At 57.1% G+C, this 18,376-nt stretch overlaps 1 protein-coding gene across 2 annotated transcripts in view; it reads right to left on the bottom strand.

The window, feature by feature from the left end:
* Nucleotides 1–9,696, bottom strand: part of ACSS2 (acyl-CoA synthetase short chain family member 2) — a 31,142-nt gene extending 21,446 nt beyond the window's left edge. For both annotated transcript variants that reach the window (XM_032198635.1, XM_032198634.1), the window contains exons 1-2: nucleotides 9,614–9,696; nucleotides 9,302–9,497 (exon numbers count right to left, since the gene is read on the bottom strand). In XM_032198635.1, the coding sequence (XP_032054526.1) occupies nucleotides 9,302–9,390 (89 nt within the window). In that variant the 5' untranslated portion in view covers nucleotides 9,391–9,497; nucleotides 9,614–9,696. The remainder of the gene's footprint in view (nucleotides 1–9,301; nucleotides 9,498–9,613) is intronic.
* Between the last annotated feature and the right edge of the window lie 8,680 nt (nucleotides 9,697–18,376).

The following is an 18,376-nucleotide window of genomic DNA, read 5'->3' on the forward strand; positions in this document are numbered from 1 at the left end:
AAAGAAGAAGTTGTGCAACGACAGAGCGTGGCCTGGGAGGGAGCGGGCGAGGGGCTCTCGGCCTCTCCAAGAGCACTTGGCAGCGCTTCACGAGGAGGCTGCGAGGCAAACCCGGCAACAAATCCTGGGGAAAAGGAAAAACACACCCACTTCACACCACCACTTCTCAGATCCACGCAGTTAACTCAGAAACCCTATGATTTTCCACCCCAGCGCCCCCATACACACAGGTAGGATCCACGAAAACCCCACTGCCAGATCTGTCCCCGAGCCAAGCCTTTCAGCTGGAAGCTGAGCACACAGCCCCGGAGAGCAGGTTCCTCCTGCTGCAGAGACACCCAGACAGGGCCAGCACACAGCGCCCAGGTGCTGTGCCAAAGCAGCACAAAGGAGCTCGTTTCCAGAGGGACCCCGGGCCACCACCGGCCCTCTGGTCAGGGAATGGGCCCGCTGGTGGCCTCTGGAAGCAGCAGGATGGGAGCAGCCTGGAATGGAAACACCCAGCACCCTGCGAGGTTGCTAGTGTCCCACGGCAAAACCCAATCCATCTTGCTGTCCTTCCCTCGCATTGGGGACATTCTCGGCTCCTCGCAGCCTCTCAGGAGCTGAACAGGCACCAGAGGCATCTAAAGAAATAATATTTATTTTTGCAGTCCAAACACCGCTCGCCTCGCTGTGCCCTGAGCCATGCCTGCAGCCCGAGGTGGACACAACTCCCCACGCTTCTTCCCCTCATCCACCTGGCTGTGCAGATTTCCAAAATCTGCTCCAAGCCCCTTTCAGCAGGCTGCAGGCTGCTCGGACAGCTCTGAAGGAGCCCCCCCCAGCTAACATAACAGCACTGTTGCTGTCAGCCAGCCAACAGCAGCAGGTGAGGAAAGCCGACGGACAGGGCTTGCGCTGCTCCTGCTCCCACCTGACGCTCCAGGCACGTTTTCAGCACTGCCAGCAGCCGCTCAGGCCCTGTTCAAGGAGGATCTTCTGCTGCCTTGGCACTTTTGCTCAAACAAGGCAGAGCTGACAGGCCCCCAGACCCATCCCAGTGGTGCCAGCGGTCCTCCAGCACTGATGGGAGCAGGGTGAGCAGCAAGGGGAGCCCTCCTGCCCTGCAGCTTGGCTTGCTCCCTGCTTCTCTTCAGTAACCATCACGGAAGGAGAACACGCACCAACCCTAACTCAGTCCTTGAAGCATTTGGCAGCACAAAGACAGCCAGTGAAGGAAAATAGCGATTGCTTATTGCCCGTTTTATTTCGGGCCAGCTCCATTTACCCCCAGAACAACATGCCCGGGGATCGCAGGGTGGCAGAGCTCCTGGGCAAGGTCAGAGCTTGGCCGACCTCAGCCAGCGCCAGCCCCGCGTGCTGCAGCACAGCCAGCTAGAGGGACACGGCAGGAAACATTTTGGATGTTTACCATAAGGAATATTGTCAGAGGAGCACGGACTATTTTTACCAGCCCAACAGGAGGGGAGCTTATTTCCAGCACGGCGCAGCTGATGCCTTGTTTAAACAGTTTGTGGCTGGGCTACGAAACGTGTCCTGGGCGAAGCTGGGGTAAGAAAACTCACCTACAGGCTGGGGAGCGCCCCGCTGGGGGAGTGGTGCAGCTCTGGGCGAGCACTGCTGGATTCTCCAGACACAGAAACACTGAAGGCCAAGGAAACGGGTTTCTGTAGGGCTCAGAGGACATCCACCGAGCCCATGATAAGGGGTCGTGCCTTCAGTCAGGTTCAGGGGGTCGTGCCTCAAACCCCTGCAGGTGACGGGCAGATGTCACCTGCCCGCCTGCCCCCTCACCCTGTGGCACAAAAATCCCCCAGGGGCTGGGCAGTGGCACCAGGAGGGCTGAGCCACCAGGTATGCGGACACAAAAAGGCAACCAGGAAGGGGCCGATCTCCCCGCGGGATTCCCCTGCCAGCAGGACGGGCTCTGACCCCGCAGGGAACTGCCGGGGCTCCTGACTTGGTCCCACACCACGCGCTAACACCTCCGAACGGCGTGCAGAAATGCAAAGGGAGACTGAGAGCCTGCCCCAGCACGGTGTGACAGCTCTGGCACGGGACTGAACGGGGGGAAATCAGCTCCTTGTGCTGCTGGGAGCCGAGAGACTTCCTCAGTGCAGGGGTAAATCAGTGCTGCAGCCGCACAGCAAGCCCAGCAGGCACAACAAATGCAGCTCCCCATGAAAAACCTGCTGTGCTTGGAACAAGGACCTGCCTGCACTGCTCCTTGCAAAGCCCGAGCACCCTGTGTGCTCTAAGTGCCCCCAGTCTGAGCAAGCCTCACCCGCTTCCAGCCTCGTTCCTTGCCTGCGTCTCTGCCTTTCACGTGGCGGTGCTGGAGGAGAGCACACAAACCGGCCACGCAGCCAAAATAATCAGGTTTTCCAGTCCAGTGAGCAAACTGAAGGCTCTGATCTTCCCTGCAAAGGAGCGTGCCCTCGGTCTGCACGGGAGGTCAGCATCCCCTGTCCGTGAACTCCATTTCTCCACCTGCAGTGTCAGCCCCTGCCAATACTCACAGCAGCCCTTGCGTAACCGCAGCGTCCCCCCAGCGGGGAGCAAACTATTCTAGAAACACCCAGGTGCCTGCAACGTCTGCCAGAGCTGCAAGATGCGTGCTGCACAGGCTGGGAGAAAATCCAGCAGCTCCTGTACTTCCCCGGGTAGTTATTGGGCAACCACACACCCAGAAGCACGCAGAGAGGTGGCTTTGGGAAGGGTGCGAGCAGCGTTAGGGCAGAGGTACAAGGAACAGCTCCAGAATTACTGAGCGCCTTGTGCTGAGCTACAGCCAGACCCTGACAGTCCAAAAATGAGCACGAGAGCAAGATACCAGCTAGCAGGACAGAAGCAGCCGCAGGTCTCACACCACAGCACCATGAGCAGTAGGACGCTGGCAGCCCCGTGGGCAGGACCCCGTTAGGGGAAGCCCCAGCACCCACCGGGCAGAGCCAGGCCCCAGCCTTCGTCTCAGCAGCAGGAGGTGCTGGGGGGCGTGAGCCTGGCCAGGGTGGAGAGCAGTACCTGGGGAACCTGCTGAGATCCTGGGAGAGGAAGCAAAGAGCGCGGCTAAGCCAGCTTGATTAGGCAGCGTTTCTTCTACCCGTGGCTAAATGAGCCTCTTGATTAATATCTCGCAGGAAACCTCACGAAGGCTGCCTGACGGCTCTGTCCACACCCTCACCGCCACCGCAGCAAGCCCCAGCAGGGCAGCACGCAGCCCCCGTCCTCACAGCAGCACAGGGAGCTCACCCCGACCCACGGGGACACGGGGCAGCTCGCCCCGCTGCTCCCCTGCACCGGGCAGAGCCCCGGCAGCAGCCCCGCAGCTCCAGGCAGGTTCCTGCAGCCCCCTAATCCTGGGCACGCCCTGACACCCAGCTCGTTTCTCTGTCAAATGCTTCCTGGCTATTCCTTCAGCCCCGTCAGCAGCAGCTACAGCAGCTCGGACAGCCCAAAAGCCAGCCGCCCTGCTCAGCATTGCCTCCAGCCCGTGCTCCCAAGCAGGAGATGCTCGTACAGCCCCGCTCCTCGCAGCTCAGCCCCAGAACAATCACACCCGTGCTGTGCACAGGCTCCCTTTTGTTAAAAGGGGAGAAAAAGCCCCATTCTGCCAGCCTGGGCCTCGCCAGCTGCTGCTGCAGCCCGAGAAGTCCTCGGGCATTGCTGTGCCCACACACCGCTGCCAGCAGCCGGAGACCTCCCGGCAGGAGCAGCACGGGCTGAGAGCACGTCCCAGTGCACATCCCGAGGAGGACACGGCTCTGCAGAAGGAGAACAGGGCTTGGGATTTGCTTCCTCGTGCACCTGGTGGGGACGAGGAAGCAAAGCTTGACAAGCCTGCCCTCAGAAGGGAGCAGCCCTGCTGTGCCTGCAGGCTGGGAGCGCGGGGCTCCGGCACTGACCCGCGGCACCCAGGAGGGCACAGCCTGAGCATCGCTCCTGGGGCTGGAAGGGACAGCAGCAGCCCGAGGAAGGCATTTTGCTGTTCTCACACACTCAGCTCATCCTTTGGCACGCTCTCTTAAGTGGAAACTGCCTCAGACTTCACCAGAAGCAAAGAGGATGTAGGACACAACACAGTAAGCATGAGCCATCAACAGAACTGCTCAGGGCACAGCCACCTCAGGGCATGAGAGCAGCAAGCTGGCTGATGCCAGATCTCAGCACAAACACACACAGCCCCCAGAAACAAGCCCCAGACCCCCAACAGTGTTTTGCACCCCTCGGGCCAACCCCTTGTGCAGGTCTCAGGAGGCTGCCCCAAGGCACCTCCATCTCTCAGCACAGCTGCCATGGCACAAACCACACCCTGTGCCTGTCCCTGCACCGGGACAGGAAAGATCCCAAAGAAATCAGGAAAACCCATCCCCTCCTCGACACCTGGAGGCATCTGACCTCCTTCCTTTAAAGCCAGGCTCCTGCTGCTGCTCCCCACAGCCCCCACCCCGCAGAGCAGAGGTGTCCTGGTGGAAGGATGAGCACCCTTGATCCCAAGGGCTCCGGTGCAGCTGCTGCAGAGTTTTGTAACACCCCTGCCATGCCCAGAGGTGCCATGGGACCCACCAGCAGGCAGCTCTGCTTGCTGGGGTGGAAAGCCTGGGCTGTCGCTGCCCTTGGAGCACACAGATGTGTGCTTCTCAGAGCAGGAGTACACTCGGTGCGTGTTATTACCTCCTTCTGGGGCACCTAACCCGCCTGCCCAGTGATGCTCCCACGATATTTAAGATCTGCCAAGACCCCAGATCCATCACGCTGCTCTCAGCACACACAGCGGGGAGACCACAGCCCCAAGGATGTGCCCCCAAAGGCCCCTCTGCTCTGCCAGCAGGGTCACCCCTTCCCCAGTGAGCATCCCCTCCAGCAGGAGGGAGCTGTGCAGGGCCTGGGTAACACCCCAAACACACAGAAACGTCCCCAAAAACGGCCCGTGCTGCTGCAGCACCTGCCTGGATCCCCGTGCAGCAGCAGGGGGACAGCAGCACTGGGTGCAGCAGTTTGGTGGCAGCCACCCTTTGACTGCTCTCAGCAGCGTGCAGGCACACGCCTGGAGGTGTGTGGCAGTAAACACAGCTTTCCCAGGGCTGATTTGATTATATATATATATATTTTTTTTTCCCACTTCAAACAAGCTGTGTGATTCAAGGACGTGCTTTCACTACCAGGAGACTGTTGAAAGAGGCTGTGTCACTCAAGTATGACAAATCATCCAGGAAGTTACCAAAGAAAAGTCAGTTTGGCACAGACTTTCGGATGTCCTGAGGCCAGTGGGAGTAGAGAGCTGAGAGCACGGTGTAGAAGCTGGCTATGATTAAGCACCTCTGAACCCCTTGGTGTTAACAGCCACCATCCTCAGTCACTGCAACCGTGTGCACGGCAGTAATGGAACACAGACACCTGTGAAGTTATCTGAAGGAAGAAAAGAAAAACAAAACAAACCCACAAACCCAGCAGTTTAAGGCAAGCTCATTCCTGCAAGCAGAAGAGATCCAGGTCTGTGCAGAAATGCAACTGCAATACAGCAGCATCTGGCTTTGGTTTTGGCTCAGAGACTGCTCACCCCAGAATCAAGCACTCCGTGAGCTGCCCCTCTGCTAACAGCCACCAGACCAAGGGCACAGCAGGGGCGACATCGTCCCACCGGGCCCCAGCAGCACGCTCACACCGCACAGGCATTCAGCTTCGGCTGAGCACTGAGCTACAGAGGACAACCTGTGTCCTCTCGGGAAGGCTGCTGCCAAAAAAAAAAAAAACACAAAACTATTTCCAGTTTCCTAAAAAAAAAAATAACCAGGGAGTAGTGTTTTGCTTTCCAGTTGATTTCATTTTACTTAAAACCATTATCCAAGTTTATTTCTTACAGAAAGATTTATTGGAAGAAGTCTTATGACTACAACCCCCTGAATCCTTCTCTACATTTAGAAAAACAGCTTCATTTTATCCTTGCATGTTATATTTGCTCAAGACCCAGATTGGGATCAATTAGCAGTTATTCTCTCCTTTAAATAAAGCTGCAGTGAGCTCTGGCCACCTTCGCTACCCTTTGCTTCTCCTTTCTAAATGCATTACTCCATACAGAAACACAAGGAAGGAAAAAACTTTAATTCTTCCAAAGCTGGCAGAAGCCAGCACCCTGCTAAACCCATGCACCAAGGCAACGGGGAGACAAAAAGCAGCACGCTGAGCTCCATCTCCTGCCCCCAGTCCCAGCTGGGCTGCCTGGGTTGGGAAACAGAGCTCAGCAATGGGTGCTTCAGCTGTGCCCAGGTCACACAGGCAGCGTGCTTCCCCTACGTACCTCTGCGCCCCAAAGCCTAATTAGTGGGACTGTGGCAGAGCTCCGTAATGGGTGCTTGGCTTCTTGAATTCCCACCTGGTTATATTTTTACCTCCACAGCCTCACCAGGCAGACATTTACTCTAGATCATTAACAGGCGTTTCACAGACGTGAGGGTTTGTCTGTGCACTGCCCCGAGCCCCGTGCAGATGCCCTGTCCCAGCTGGCCGTGCAGTGCCAGGGCAGGTAGGTACCCAAGTACCTGCAGCCTTATTGCCTTCAGATTTCCCACAGAGCGATGAAGGAGATGTCACTTTTCAGGCCAGCACTTTAGCAGAAACTTTTCCTGGCTCTCCGGTTCCTTTTTAGACCACGTCAGCAATACCAAGCAGAAAGAGGAATCAAAAGCAGCATGGGCAGAAATGGGTAACGTTCACAAGCAGCAGGAGAAAGCGCAGCGAAAAGGGCAGAGAAACACCATCTCCTACAGCTCAGGGCGGACGTTTTAACTCAGCAGCCCGAACTGCACCCAGGGGTGATACCACAGCAGAGACACCTACGTACAAGTCCCGGAGCACAAAGCGATCTCATGGACCGTCCTCTGTGCCAGAGCAGCCCCACGCCTGAGCCACACAGCTCGCCAGTGAACCTGATGATGGTGCTGCTCCAAGAGCCTGGTGGCCAACGCACATCCCTGGGCTTAGATCCTCCAAGCAGGGCTGAGCTGTGCCCTCTGGGACTGGCAGGGGTACAGGAACCTTCAAAGCGGCTTGGTGAGAGCCCATGGGGATGAGCTGCCAGCTCCTTCCAGCCCGTGCCAAACTTAGCACGGCCACAGCGAGCTGCTCTAACCTCTGTCAGGACACATTTCTCCTCAGACACATTCAGCCATGCCTGGAGATGCCATTCATGCTCCTGCTTTCTCTCTGAAAGCAAAGACCACGGCCTCGCATCTTTTCAAAGCTCTCATACAGCTGGGGCAGTCAGGGATACCTCAGGGTCATCTCAGCCCCTTCTCCTACCCAGCTCTACAGACATCCTTAGAAGCAAGGAGGTGGCCAAGGCACTTCAAAAACCTAACTTTGTCCTAGGAAACCTCTTTGGCTTGCAGAGGCTCTCATTCCTCTTCTGACCTTTCAACCAGTCTGACAAGTCCCAAGTGTTTTTAGAAAGCCAGGCTCATTCAACAGTTTTTAAAGGCAAAATGTGGAAGGACAAGATGACAACAGGTATATTTTGTTACTGAAGATGAAAGCGTGTGTCCAGAGAGCCATGTGCATGTTCCCAGGAGAGTGATTTTACAGTTAACAACCCTTAGCCCTGCTCCTTGCACCACAAGCCTGCAGGTCAGCGCTGCACACATCATGCTCAGCGTGCCTCTTCCACCCCTTGCACTATTACCTCCACAGCTGACAGCCCCAGACACCCCAGCACCAGCCTCAGAATCAGTCATTCGTGTCAGACCCCAGAGTTTATCCCAAAATTATCATGGAAAATTGCCTGCTGCGGATGAAGACAGACTCGTTTTTAGCATTGTAAACACCACAACTGACACCCACCAGTGGCACTGCAAGTATTGCTCAGCACCAAACACCCTGCTAAGGCTGCCAGGAAAGCTAACAAGAAAAGCCTTCACTAAGACAAAATTAGAGCTGTAGGCTACTGCCTAACTGCCACAAGGACATTTATGTGCAAGAAGAAGGATGCTCTGGCTGCCCAGGAGCCTGCCAAATGGTGCTGTTTGCTGCCACACCTTTACCAGAATGAGTTTACAAAGGCGTTTTCATTCAGAAGTTGAAGTCATTTTTACAGCTGAGTGAGCTGGCACATGTGTTTGACTAGCAGGGAAGTAAATACTTCCCACCATTTCACCTGTGTACTGTCATCACTATGATTACTTGCTGGGCAGTAAGTGCAATTTTCTTTCGCTGAAGCAGCGGTTGGATGGATAGAAACAGCTTTCACAAACCCAGTTTCACAAATGCAGCCACAACAACACTTTATGAGCATGTTTCTTTTTGCAGTAGAGTAGCCACAAATCACCTGAAGGTAACAGCCACACACGGTGGGGATGACTCTTCAGCTGCACCCAATTACTTCGAGAAGGCCCGCTGATCACCGTTACAGCACCTGGTGCTTTTTGCTTTAGCGAGGATAAGACTTCCACAGCAGCCCCTCTGAAGGGACTCAGATTAACCCAAATTACTGCATCCTAACAAGCTGTATATGCTTCATTTTGATTCTGCACTGCCCCGCGCAGTCAGGGGAACATAGATGCAGAGTAAACACATGCTAATTGGAGGGAGCAGCCAAACAGGGGTGGGCAAGGCACTGCTCTCAACCTGGGGGCACAGCTGTGATGCCAGCTGAGCTCGTCCTGCAGCAGAGCAGTGGTTCTAGATCTCACATATCACTAGAGAAGCTTATTTGGTATCAACATGAAAAATTCAGCTCTGCAGAGCTTTTCAAACTATGAACTACTCTGGGGGGTAGAAAAAAATACAAGCACATTCAGATAAGGCTGGAAGTTAACTTTTCTTCCTGAAGGTAAGGTCTGAAAAGCCAGCCTTTCGGACAGCATCACAACATCACATGTGCTCGAGTGCAAGGAATCGATACAGCAGGTTTGGGAAAGTGCCTTTCTGCCACAGGAATGGAAGCCTGCCAGACCCACAGAACACAGCAACAGGCTTAATTTGCTTTCTGACTGTGGATGTTGGCTGTTCCTCACCCTGTTTCTTCCCACTCCCCAGGGGCATTGTGACACCTGCCAGGAGCGCACCCGGTGGCTCGCAGCAGGGACAGCCCAGGACAGCCGGGACCCCCCGGCACCACCACCCCGTGCTGGGCAGCGCAGCTCGGCCACACAGCCCCCTGCAAACACCTGCTGTACCTGTGCCGAGATTAAAGCCTCTTGGGTTTTATCATGTTTTAATTCACCTCGACAGCAATCCACACCGGTTGCACGCTCCTGCGTTATGCTCACACACGTCCCACATCATAATAAAAAGAGGAATTTACCAGTAAAAAGCGACCTTGTCGCCGAGCTTCTTCTCGCCGACATTCCTATCCAGGAGGTTGTAGCAGATGTTGGTCGTCGCCCCCTTCATCCACTCGATGAAGATCTTCCCCTTGGTCACATCGAAGTTGTACTTGAGGAAGGGCCCCGGGTGCTGGCGCTTCCAGTAGAACTCCTTGGCGATGTCGCCCCAGAACTCTGCAACGGCACCGGGAGCCCGATGTTAAAAACAACCGGACCGCGGCGCGGCCGCCCCCTCCCGCTCCCCCCTCAGCGAGGCCGCAGCCCCCCGGGGCCCGTCCCCGTCCCCTCACCCTGCGGCTCCTCCACGGAGCGCTGGTAGAGGCGCTCGTAGTGGGGCAGCGAGGGGACGTGAGCCGCCGGCAGCAGCTCGGGCCGCGGCGGGTAGAGCCGGGCCTGCTCCTCGGGCTGCACCATGGCGGGCGCCGCCGGCTCTGAGCGGGAGGGCGCCGCCGAGCCCGCTTCAAAGCGGCGCGGAGCCGGGGGCGGGGACCGGCAACGGGGACGGGGACGGGGACGGCGGCGGGGACCGCCCCGCACCGCCCCTCAGCGCCCGCCCGCAGCCCCCGGGCCGGTGTGGGCAGAGTGCGGTCGCCCGCGGGCGGCTTGGTGGGCTCCTGTCAGCCGTGTGGCCCCGTCAGCGGTGTCTCCTGACAGCCGTGTGTCCCTGTCATGAGCTGTATCCCCGTCAGCCTCTATGTCCCCCCGTCAGCCATGTCTTCCCGTCAGTGGAGCCCAGCCAGCCAGCCGTGTCCCCCTGTCACTGCTGTCCCCCCACGCCATCAGTGTCCCCCCCGTTAGCAGTGCTGCCCCCTCAGCGCCATCTCTGCCATCAGCAGTGTCCCCGCGAGCCGTATCCCCTCAGGGCCAGGTCTCCCCTTGCCAGGCACAGGGTGCTATGGCTGAGAACCCTCTTCACCCACCCCAAATCCTCCTTCACCCACCCCAAATCCTCCTCCAGCTACCTCAAAAGCACTCAGAGGACAAGCCCCTGAGTGGCCTGTGCTGGGGCAGAAGGCTGGACCCTGAGGAACCAGTCCAATTCTCTGCTCTGAGGGATTGGAGCTGGTGCCTACCTCAGTAGATCCATTCTCAGCTCAATCCTTAATATTTCCTGCCTTGAGCTGGGATGTCCTGATTACATTGCCGGGGCAGGCTGCTGAAACCTTGAAGGTCCCTTCTGCAGTGAGGAATACCATCCCTCCGAGACAGCTCCACCGTGTCTGTGGAGCCATTCCCTCCGGAGACATGGGCAATTTCTGTGGTAGTTTGGGCTGGGGGCCAGGAGCACTCAGAAGATAAAAATCCAGAATCTCAAACTTGGCACATATTCCTGTCAGCGATTAGCTCCAGCCTATTCTGGGATCCTTGCTGTTTTCCATGTTTTATGCACTCCCTGGGAGTATCGTGTTGCTGTATGCTACAGGAACACAAACCCACAGCTTCCCAGCCCAGGCTCTCTCCACAGGCAGATGTGACACAGATACAGCCAACCTCTGCGAGGTGTCTCCCCCTCCAGCCAGCACTATTGTTTCCTCCGAGCTCCCTATTACAAAAAGATGTTTCTGGAGAAAAATTGAATTCATCCCTGCAACCTGGGCACCCTGGCATGGGTGTTTTAGGAGCTATAGGAGTTACAACACCCCATGGAGTTGTGGGCCAGGCACAGCCCTGAGAGCTCTGGGGTACACATCGCACATTGTTCAGCTGCTCCAGCTGGAAAGTGCACTGGTCCTGTCCTGCAAAGAGGGCCAGTGTACCCCACTTACACTTAGCCCGACACTTCCAAAGTCCTTCAGAAGCCACCTCACACCAAACATTTGCCATTATGAACTGCCAGCCCTCAGTATTAGCAGCCTCAGTCTTGCATTTACAGGCAGGGCTTGGTGGTTCCCTAACGAACCTCCAGGTGCCCTGACACTGCAGGAAGAAGCACTTTGCAGGTTTATTTGCCCAGCTGAAATGCTCCACCAGGCTCCGTGACAGCATGATTTCTCATAAGGAACTGCTGCCTGCTGTGGGCAGGACATACAGAGCCCTGAGGCCGGGGCAGCGCCGTGCCCCAGCTGTCCTCCATCCAGCATTGCCCGGCATGGGCTGCCACGGCTGGAGGAGTTGCTGTGCTGCAGCTGTGGCCAAGAAGCTGCCTGACGGGGAGCAATCGCTTCTCGCAAACCACCTGCAGGAGGAAAACTGAGAATAGCCTCCTGGGCACATTTTCCCATGCTGTCTCGCAGGAGCCCAATAATCCTCCAAATGCCTGTGCACAAGGCTGTGAACCATGCTGTTGTCTGGACAGCGCCATGGCATAGACATGACCCTTCCCAAACTTTCATTTCAATGGTCCATGGCCAAAATATGGACATGTCCTGGCCTCCCTGCAGTGATTTCTTGCTGCGTGACCATACTTTGCTGCTCCAGCTCCCTCTGCCCCAGCGCAGCTTGCATCCAGCTGGGCTCCTGCCCTGGAGCTTGGTGGGGCCGGGAACTGCAGGGCGTGCTCGGAGCTCGGCTCCCAGCTCTGCTCCTGACTCACCAGGAAACCCCAGGAAATCAGCTTCGCTTCGGGCCCTTCACTTCCTCTTCCTGTAAAGGAAAAAAAGCTCATAAATAAGACACATCAATGTTACGTGGTGCCTTGCTCGCATGGTCTGCAGGGGTGCTCTGCCAGCAGCCTCTGTGTGCAGCTCCCACCACAGCTCAGTGGTGGCTGTGGGACACTTTCCTCCACGGTCCCTGACATACAGAACCTCAGTCCTAGAGAACCTGGAGGGGGAAAAGAGAAGCTGGAATAACAGAAAATGAGGCCTCATGTATGAAGCAGTGCATGGGAAGCATCTCTGCATGGGGAACTTGTGTTAAATGGGACAAAAGCGTGCTTCAGTAGAACAGCTGGCTGCCTGACCCGGGTGGCTCCAGCCAGGATTGTGGGGTTGCCCTTCTTGCTGGTCTAATTACCCAGAAATGGGTGGCACACACATCCTCATTCTTGCAAACAACTGAGCATATCAGATATGGGGTAACACGAAACAAGCAGCATTCTCCGCCCTCCACCCATCATCCTCCTTGCTTCATCCAAGCTCCCTGTCACTCTAAAATCTGCTTGCTGATAAATGCATGTCAGCTAGCAGCAGTTAAAACCCCGTAATGTGTTGAGTGCCCGCTGCTGGTACACCAAAAGGGGCTCCCCGTGTTCCTCACCCCCTCTGCCACCACGAGGACCCTGCTGAGGCACGTCGCAGGGGTGCTGTGTTGTGGTCCTTCTGCAGGAGTGCACGACTGGGTGCCCTGTGCTCGGGGTGAGGCTCCGCTGAGTGTGAGATCTGCACAGGGCATGGTTTGGGTCAGCTCTGGGGTGTTCTGGGGGTCAGGTCCTTTCGGGACCAGCTCTGAGCAGAAGCCATGAGAGGGTCTCTTCTGCAGCTGGATGTCTTGTCTTCTTCGCCAAAACGTGGGTGTGCAGGATGCAGCGCAGCAGAAAGGGAGCAGCTCTCAGCCGTGGAGACAGCGACCCAGGGAGGCACTGAGGTGTCTGAGCAGCACCGAGGTCACCACCCTTCTCTCCTGCTGACTGTCCGCTTGTCCCAAAGCTGCTGGCCAGGCCAGCCTGGATCTGGGACAGGAGGAAAGGGACCACGCCACTCTGTGACAGCCCTGGGGCTGTGCCACCAGCGTTCCCCTTCTCTCCTCGCTCCTTCTCGTTTGCATCCCCCTCCCAGCTGCTGCATGCACGGATGCCACCGTGTCACTCGACGGTGCCACCTGGTTCAAGCAATGCCAGTCCCTGGAGCTGAAGGGCTCGGCACATCGCTGCAGTGGGGTTAAAGGCTGGAGTGTGCACATTTTGCCACAGAGCTAACTCCTCTGCATTGGCTGCAAGAGGAAATTTTAATCAGCTCCGCGATAACAGGCTGTCGGTCCTGCTGGGAGTTATCAGTGCCTTTGTTTGTAAATGGAGCTGCTCGATACCGCTGCGGCTCTGGGCACGGCTGCAGCCCTTGGGCTCAGCAGCCCCCTCCTGCTGCTGGTCTGGGGAGTAAAAATGGGCCCAGCTGGGCAGGATCAGGCCCGAGCCATCCCATTCCTGCCTCTGCTGTCACAGGGAGACAGACTGCTGAATTTCAGCCTGTTTCAAGCTTCAAAGGGAAGCTGATGAATATCAGAACCTGGTAATTTAGCCTCTGCAGAGCACACACAATATATTCATAATCATTTTGCATGTAGATGAGCTGATAATGCAATCATGGTTATAAATCCAACCCAGGAGATGCATTACTGCTGTTCGCCTGAGCTTTATGAGTGATCGAGCCAAAGGACAATGTCTGTCTGTCTCCTAGATGGGGCCAATTAACCTTATAAAGATGCTCTCCCCTCTCACAGCAGCTTGTTTGTTTACTTGGGCGCTGCCGCCTGCTGCTATTTTCCATCTGGAAGATGGGACAGTGTTGGTGAGGGATTCGGCAGAGGCCAGGGGTAAAGAGAAAATGAAACCAGGCTCAGGAGAGACAGTGCCTCAATCAGCAGCACGTTAGAGAGGTTGGGGTTTAATAGCTGCTTTCCCCAGAAGGCCAGCTGTCCCAGAATTGGTGTCCCAGAACTGCAGAGAGTGTCCTTGCCCGGTCATGAATGCAACCACCTTTTTTTTTTTTTTTTTTTTTTTTTTTTTTCCCTGTGCATTGGGCTGCAGGGACAGCTGAGCTTGGGCGTGAGCGACCTCTGCGAGCTTCTGCTTGGCTTGGCAGCAGGAGCGCAGGCAGCGCGGGCAGGCGGCAGCGGCGTGCCCTCTGCTGCTGAGCTGCCAGCCCTGCAGGGGCCGTGGTGGCACGGGCACGGGACCCTCGGTGCCAGCACTGCAGGGTCTGCAGTGGCAGTGAGGTGGCTCTGCCACGCTGGCAACGTGTGGCCCACGGTGTCAGCGATGCAGCCTCCAGGCATGAATTCATGGCAGCCACGTGGGGCTGCAGAGGAAGGCAGGGAGCACAGCGGGGCTCTGTGCGCCCTGGGGCACCCGGGTGGGGATGCTGCGGTCCCTGAAGCAGCAGCAGGGCCCTCTGTTGCACGACATCCTCCACAGCTCTTCCCCGTGGCACTGCAGCCTCCCTGCACCCATGGGAGATTGGGGACAGGCAGCAGCGACGTCCTCTGGACCCCAAAACCAGGCTCCAGGCATTGCTCAACACGGCTTCAGCTGTGCCCTGCCTGCGTGTGGGCACCGGTGAATCCCCCCTGTGCCACCATGCACCTGGGGTTCAGGGTCTCCGCAGGGTCAGGCCAACACTGTGAGGTGGGGACTGTGCCCTTCATCGCCCGGGGCCTTACAAAGCCACGGGAGCTGTGTCTGCAGCGTGGTCGGTGTCCCCAGGGGTGCGGCAGGCAGGGGCCAAGCAGCAGAGGGAACAGGAGAGGCAGCGCCGGAGGTACGCCGCCGCTTGACACACCAGTGAGAAGATGACTTGGACGCAGCTTTTCTTTCTTTCTTTTTTTTTTTTTTTTTCATAGATTTTTTTTTAATGTTTATTTTTAACAGACTTGGTTTAGTTTTTTTGTTTTGTTTTGTTTTCTACAATAATTCAATGTAAAAATCCCAGTACAATATACAACAGTTTGAACGGTTGGAATAAGAAATCCAGCTTGGGGAGACACGTTAAGTTCAGCTAGTTTCTAACACAGGTAGCAAACTCCCTCCACCCTCCCCCAAACTCACCAGCCAGGAAGGCATTTGGACGGGAACGCTCTACAGATGTCACCCCCACCCCAGGACGCTGGCTGCCCCGTCCCTGCCCGTGTCGCAGGAGGACACAGCACGTGGGACGTGGCATCCCTGCGGCATGGCTGGGAGCCCCCAACGTTGCAAGGCAAGGTCTGCGGCCGGCTGGCCCTTGTGCGTGAGTGCTGTAGGATGCTCTGAGAGGGCCCTCCGTGAAGGTCCCTCCGGGTCTGGGGCTCCCACGGGATGGAGGAGAGGTTTGTCCTCCCCGTGGCAGCAGCGCCAGCAGCCCCTTGCCCTGGTGCAGCCGTAAGGAGGCTGGAAGGGAAAGGCCATGTCCCTGCACGGCCCGGTCCGAGGAAGGAAAAGGAGGAGATGCGAGGGTTCCTGGCTGTGGGGTCTGAGGGGTCATCTCAGGGGTACCTCACTGGCCTGGGAGCTGGAAGTCTTTCAGGAAGCCACTTTGGCTTGGCTCATGGTGCTCAAACAACGTGGGATGGTCCTGCTTGAGTAGCTTGGAGGGGTCCTGCTCAAGCTACGTGGGGTGGAATTGCTTGAGCAACATGGGAAGGTCCTGCCTGAGCTACAGGGGATGGTCCTGCTCAAGCAGCCATGGGATGGTCCTGCATGAAGAGCATGGAGGGGTCCTGCTCACGCAGCCGGGGGTGGCTCTGAGCAGCATGGGGTGGTCCTGCTGGAGAAGCATGGAGTGGTCCTGCCTGAGCACCATGGAGCAGCTGCAAGTGGCCAGGATGGTTCCTCGTGTCCCGCAGCATCCCAAGCACGGCACTCAAAGCCATGTCTTGCCCCTCTTGGAAACCCTCCACTGCTTGGAGAAATCTCCTGCAGACGGGTGTGCTTCAAGAGCTCCCTGGTTCCAAAGGGTTATTGCTGATGCTGAATCAGGACACCAGTGACCAGTTCCACCTGCCCCAGCCCCAGGGATCTCCCACCCTGCAGGCTGGGCCCTTACCTCTGCTACGAAAACGCCTCGAGCAGCGGGGATGGGGTGGGAGGCTGGTTCTCCATCCATCAGCCCCACACCCCATCCCCAGCGGTAGGGGCCCTTCCTGCTTGCAGGGGTGGCTTTCCTGGGCTGGTAAGGGATGGGATGCAAGGCACGGGAAGGAGGAGGAGAAATAGGTGGTAACAGCAGGGGCCGGATGGGCTGGGAATAAGAGTGCTGGAAGAACAGAGGAGAGGAGGCAAGAGGTCAGGCTGGGAGTAGAGGGGAGGTCAGGATGGAGCTGGGAGGTGAAGGAGAATGAAAGGATGGCAAGGAAGGGAAGGGTGAGGTAAATGAGGATGGCTGGGGGTCAGGAAGAGGTGGAGGGGAACCCATGAGGTAGGCGGGACACGTGGAGAATGAGGGATGGGGAGATGGGGAGAGGTGGAAGAATGTACAGAAAAGACAGGGATCTGCTGGAAAGAGGCCAGGGGAGGGCCACTAAGATGGTACGGGGCCTGGAGCAGCTCCCCTGTGAGGAGAGGCTGAGACCTGGGGCTGGTCAGCCTGGAGAGAAGACTGAGAGGGGATCTCCATGTGTATAAATACCCTTAAGACTGGGAGACAGAGGGATTTGGCCGACCTCTTCTCAGTGGGCTGTGGGCACAGGACAAGGAGCAATGGCCACAAAATGGAGCCCAGGCAGCTCCGCACCAACATGCCAAAGAACTTCTGCACGGTGAGGGTGCCGGAGCGCTGGGACAGGCTGCCAGGGAGGCTGGGGGGTCTCCTCTGGAGATATTCACGGCCTGGCTGGGCGCCTCCCTGGGCAGCCTGCTCTGGGGAACTGCTTTGGTGGGGGGTTGGTGATCTCTGGAGGTCCCTTCCAACCCCTACAGCTCTGTGATTATGTAATGTGAGGAGAAACATTGAAACTGGGAGGTGAGTGACAGCCAGGGATGGTGAGCTGGCTGGAGGTCAGGTGTGAGGAGAAAGGCAATGGCAAGAGCTGAAAGTGCGTGGGAAGGGATGGGGAATGATGGAAGGGGGAGGTTGGCAGGAGGGACGGGGAGACTGAGGTGGAGGAAGAAGAGGTGGGAGATGGAGGATGAAGAAGGTATAGGAGATAGCAGAAGAGGACAAAGAGCTACAGGAGATGAAAAGTGAAGGATGATGAAAAGAGGAAACAGGAGGTTGGAGGAGGATGAGGAGAACCAGGCAGGTGGGAACTGGGAGAGGAGGAAGAACAGGCACACGGTGGGAGGTGCTGGGGAACTGGGGAGAGCAGGAGGTGGAGGAGGATGGAGGTTGGCAAAGTGATGGACAGTAGAGGAAGATGAGAGATGAGAGGAGATGAAGAGATGCTAGGTGGTGGAGGACAAGGAGGGAAGGAAAGATGGATGAAGAGGAGGGATGAGGAGATGGGAGATGGAGGAGGATGACAAGGAGATGGAGATGTTTAAGGGGTAGGGGAAGACAAACTGGTGAGAGATGGAGGGGGACTGGAAACGTGGGTGTGAATGAAGAGGCTTGGGAAATGTTGACAACTGGAGGGACAGGGAAATAGTGGGAGGTGAGGATGGATTGGATGGGGAAGAGGATGAGGAGACAAGAGGCAGAAGAGGATGAAGATGGGGAGAAGGTGAGAAGTGGAAGAGGTTAAAGCAGGTTGCAGTGATGGTGGGAGCTCACGGATGACGAGAAGGGATGGCGAGATGTTGAGATAAGGAGTAGTATGAGAGGAAAAGACTGGAGGTGAAGCAGGGTGAGGACATAGGACAGCATGGAAGCGGAGGAAGATGAGATTAGGAGATGGTGGGAGGCAGATGAGGATAACAAGGGAGGGGATGTGGTGGATGGTAGTGAAGCACGGCAGGGAAGGGTGCACCATGGGGTGATGGAGGGGCACAAGGAGGAGGGATGGGACACGGTGGGAGCGAGGAGCAGGGACAGAAGGGGTGGGACACAAAGGATGATGGAGGAGCAAAATGTGACATGGGAGGCGATGGAGGAGCTCAGGGAGGGACAGCTGAATCCAGCGAGCCTGGAGGAGACAGGGACCTCCGGGTGATGAGGGGCACAAGGGTGGGAAGCCAGGGCAGTGATGGGGACACGGCCGGGCAGGATGGGACAGGGGAGGCGTGGGGAGCACCAGCGGCACGAGACCACCACGGAGCTGTGAGGAGCCCACGTGGGGTGAGAGGCCACAGAGGACCCGAGGGCGATGGCAGGGAAGCCACGGTGGCGTGGCAGAGCTGGGGTCAGCACACGGGGATGGGGAGAGGAGGGGACACCGCGTGCGGGCAGCTGGCAGGGACGGGGTCTGGGGGCACCCCACAGCCAGGGGCCACCCCACGCTCCCCTCCGCAGCCCGGGAAAGCGGCGCTGAGGGTGCAGGTGAGG

The sequence above is a fragment of the Aythya fuligula genome, chromosome 16 (genome assembly GCF_009819795.1).
Source record: "Aythya fuligula isolate bAytFul2 chromosome 16, bAytFul2.pri, whole genome shotgun sequence".
NCBI lineage: Eukaryota > Metazoa > Chordata > Aves > Anseriformes > Anatidae > Aythya > Aythya fuligula.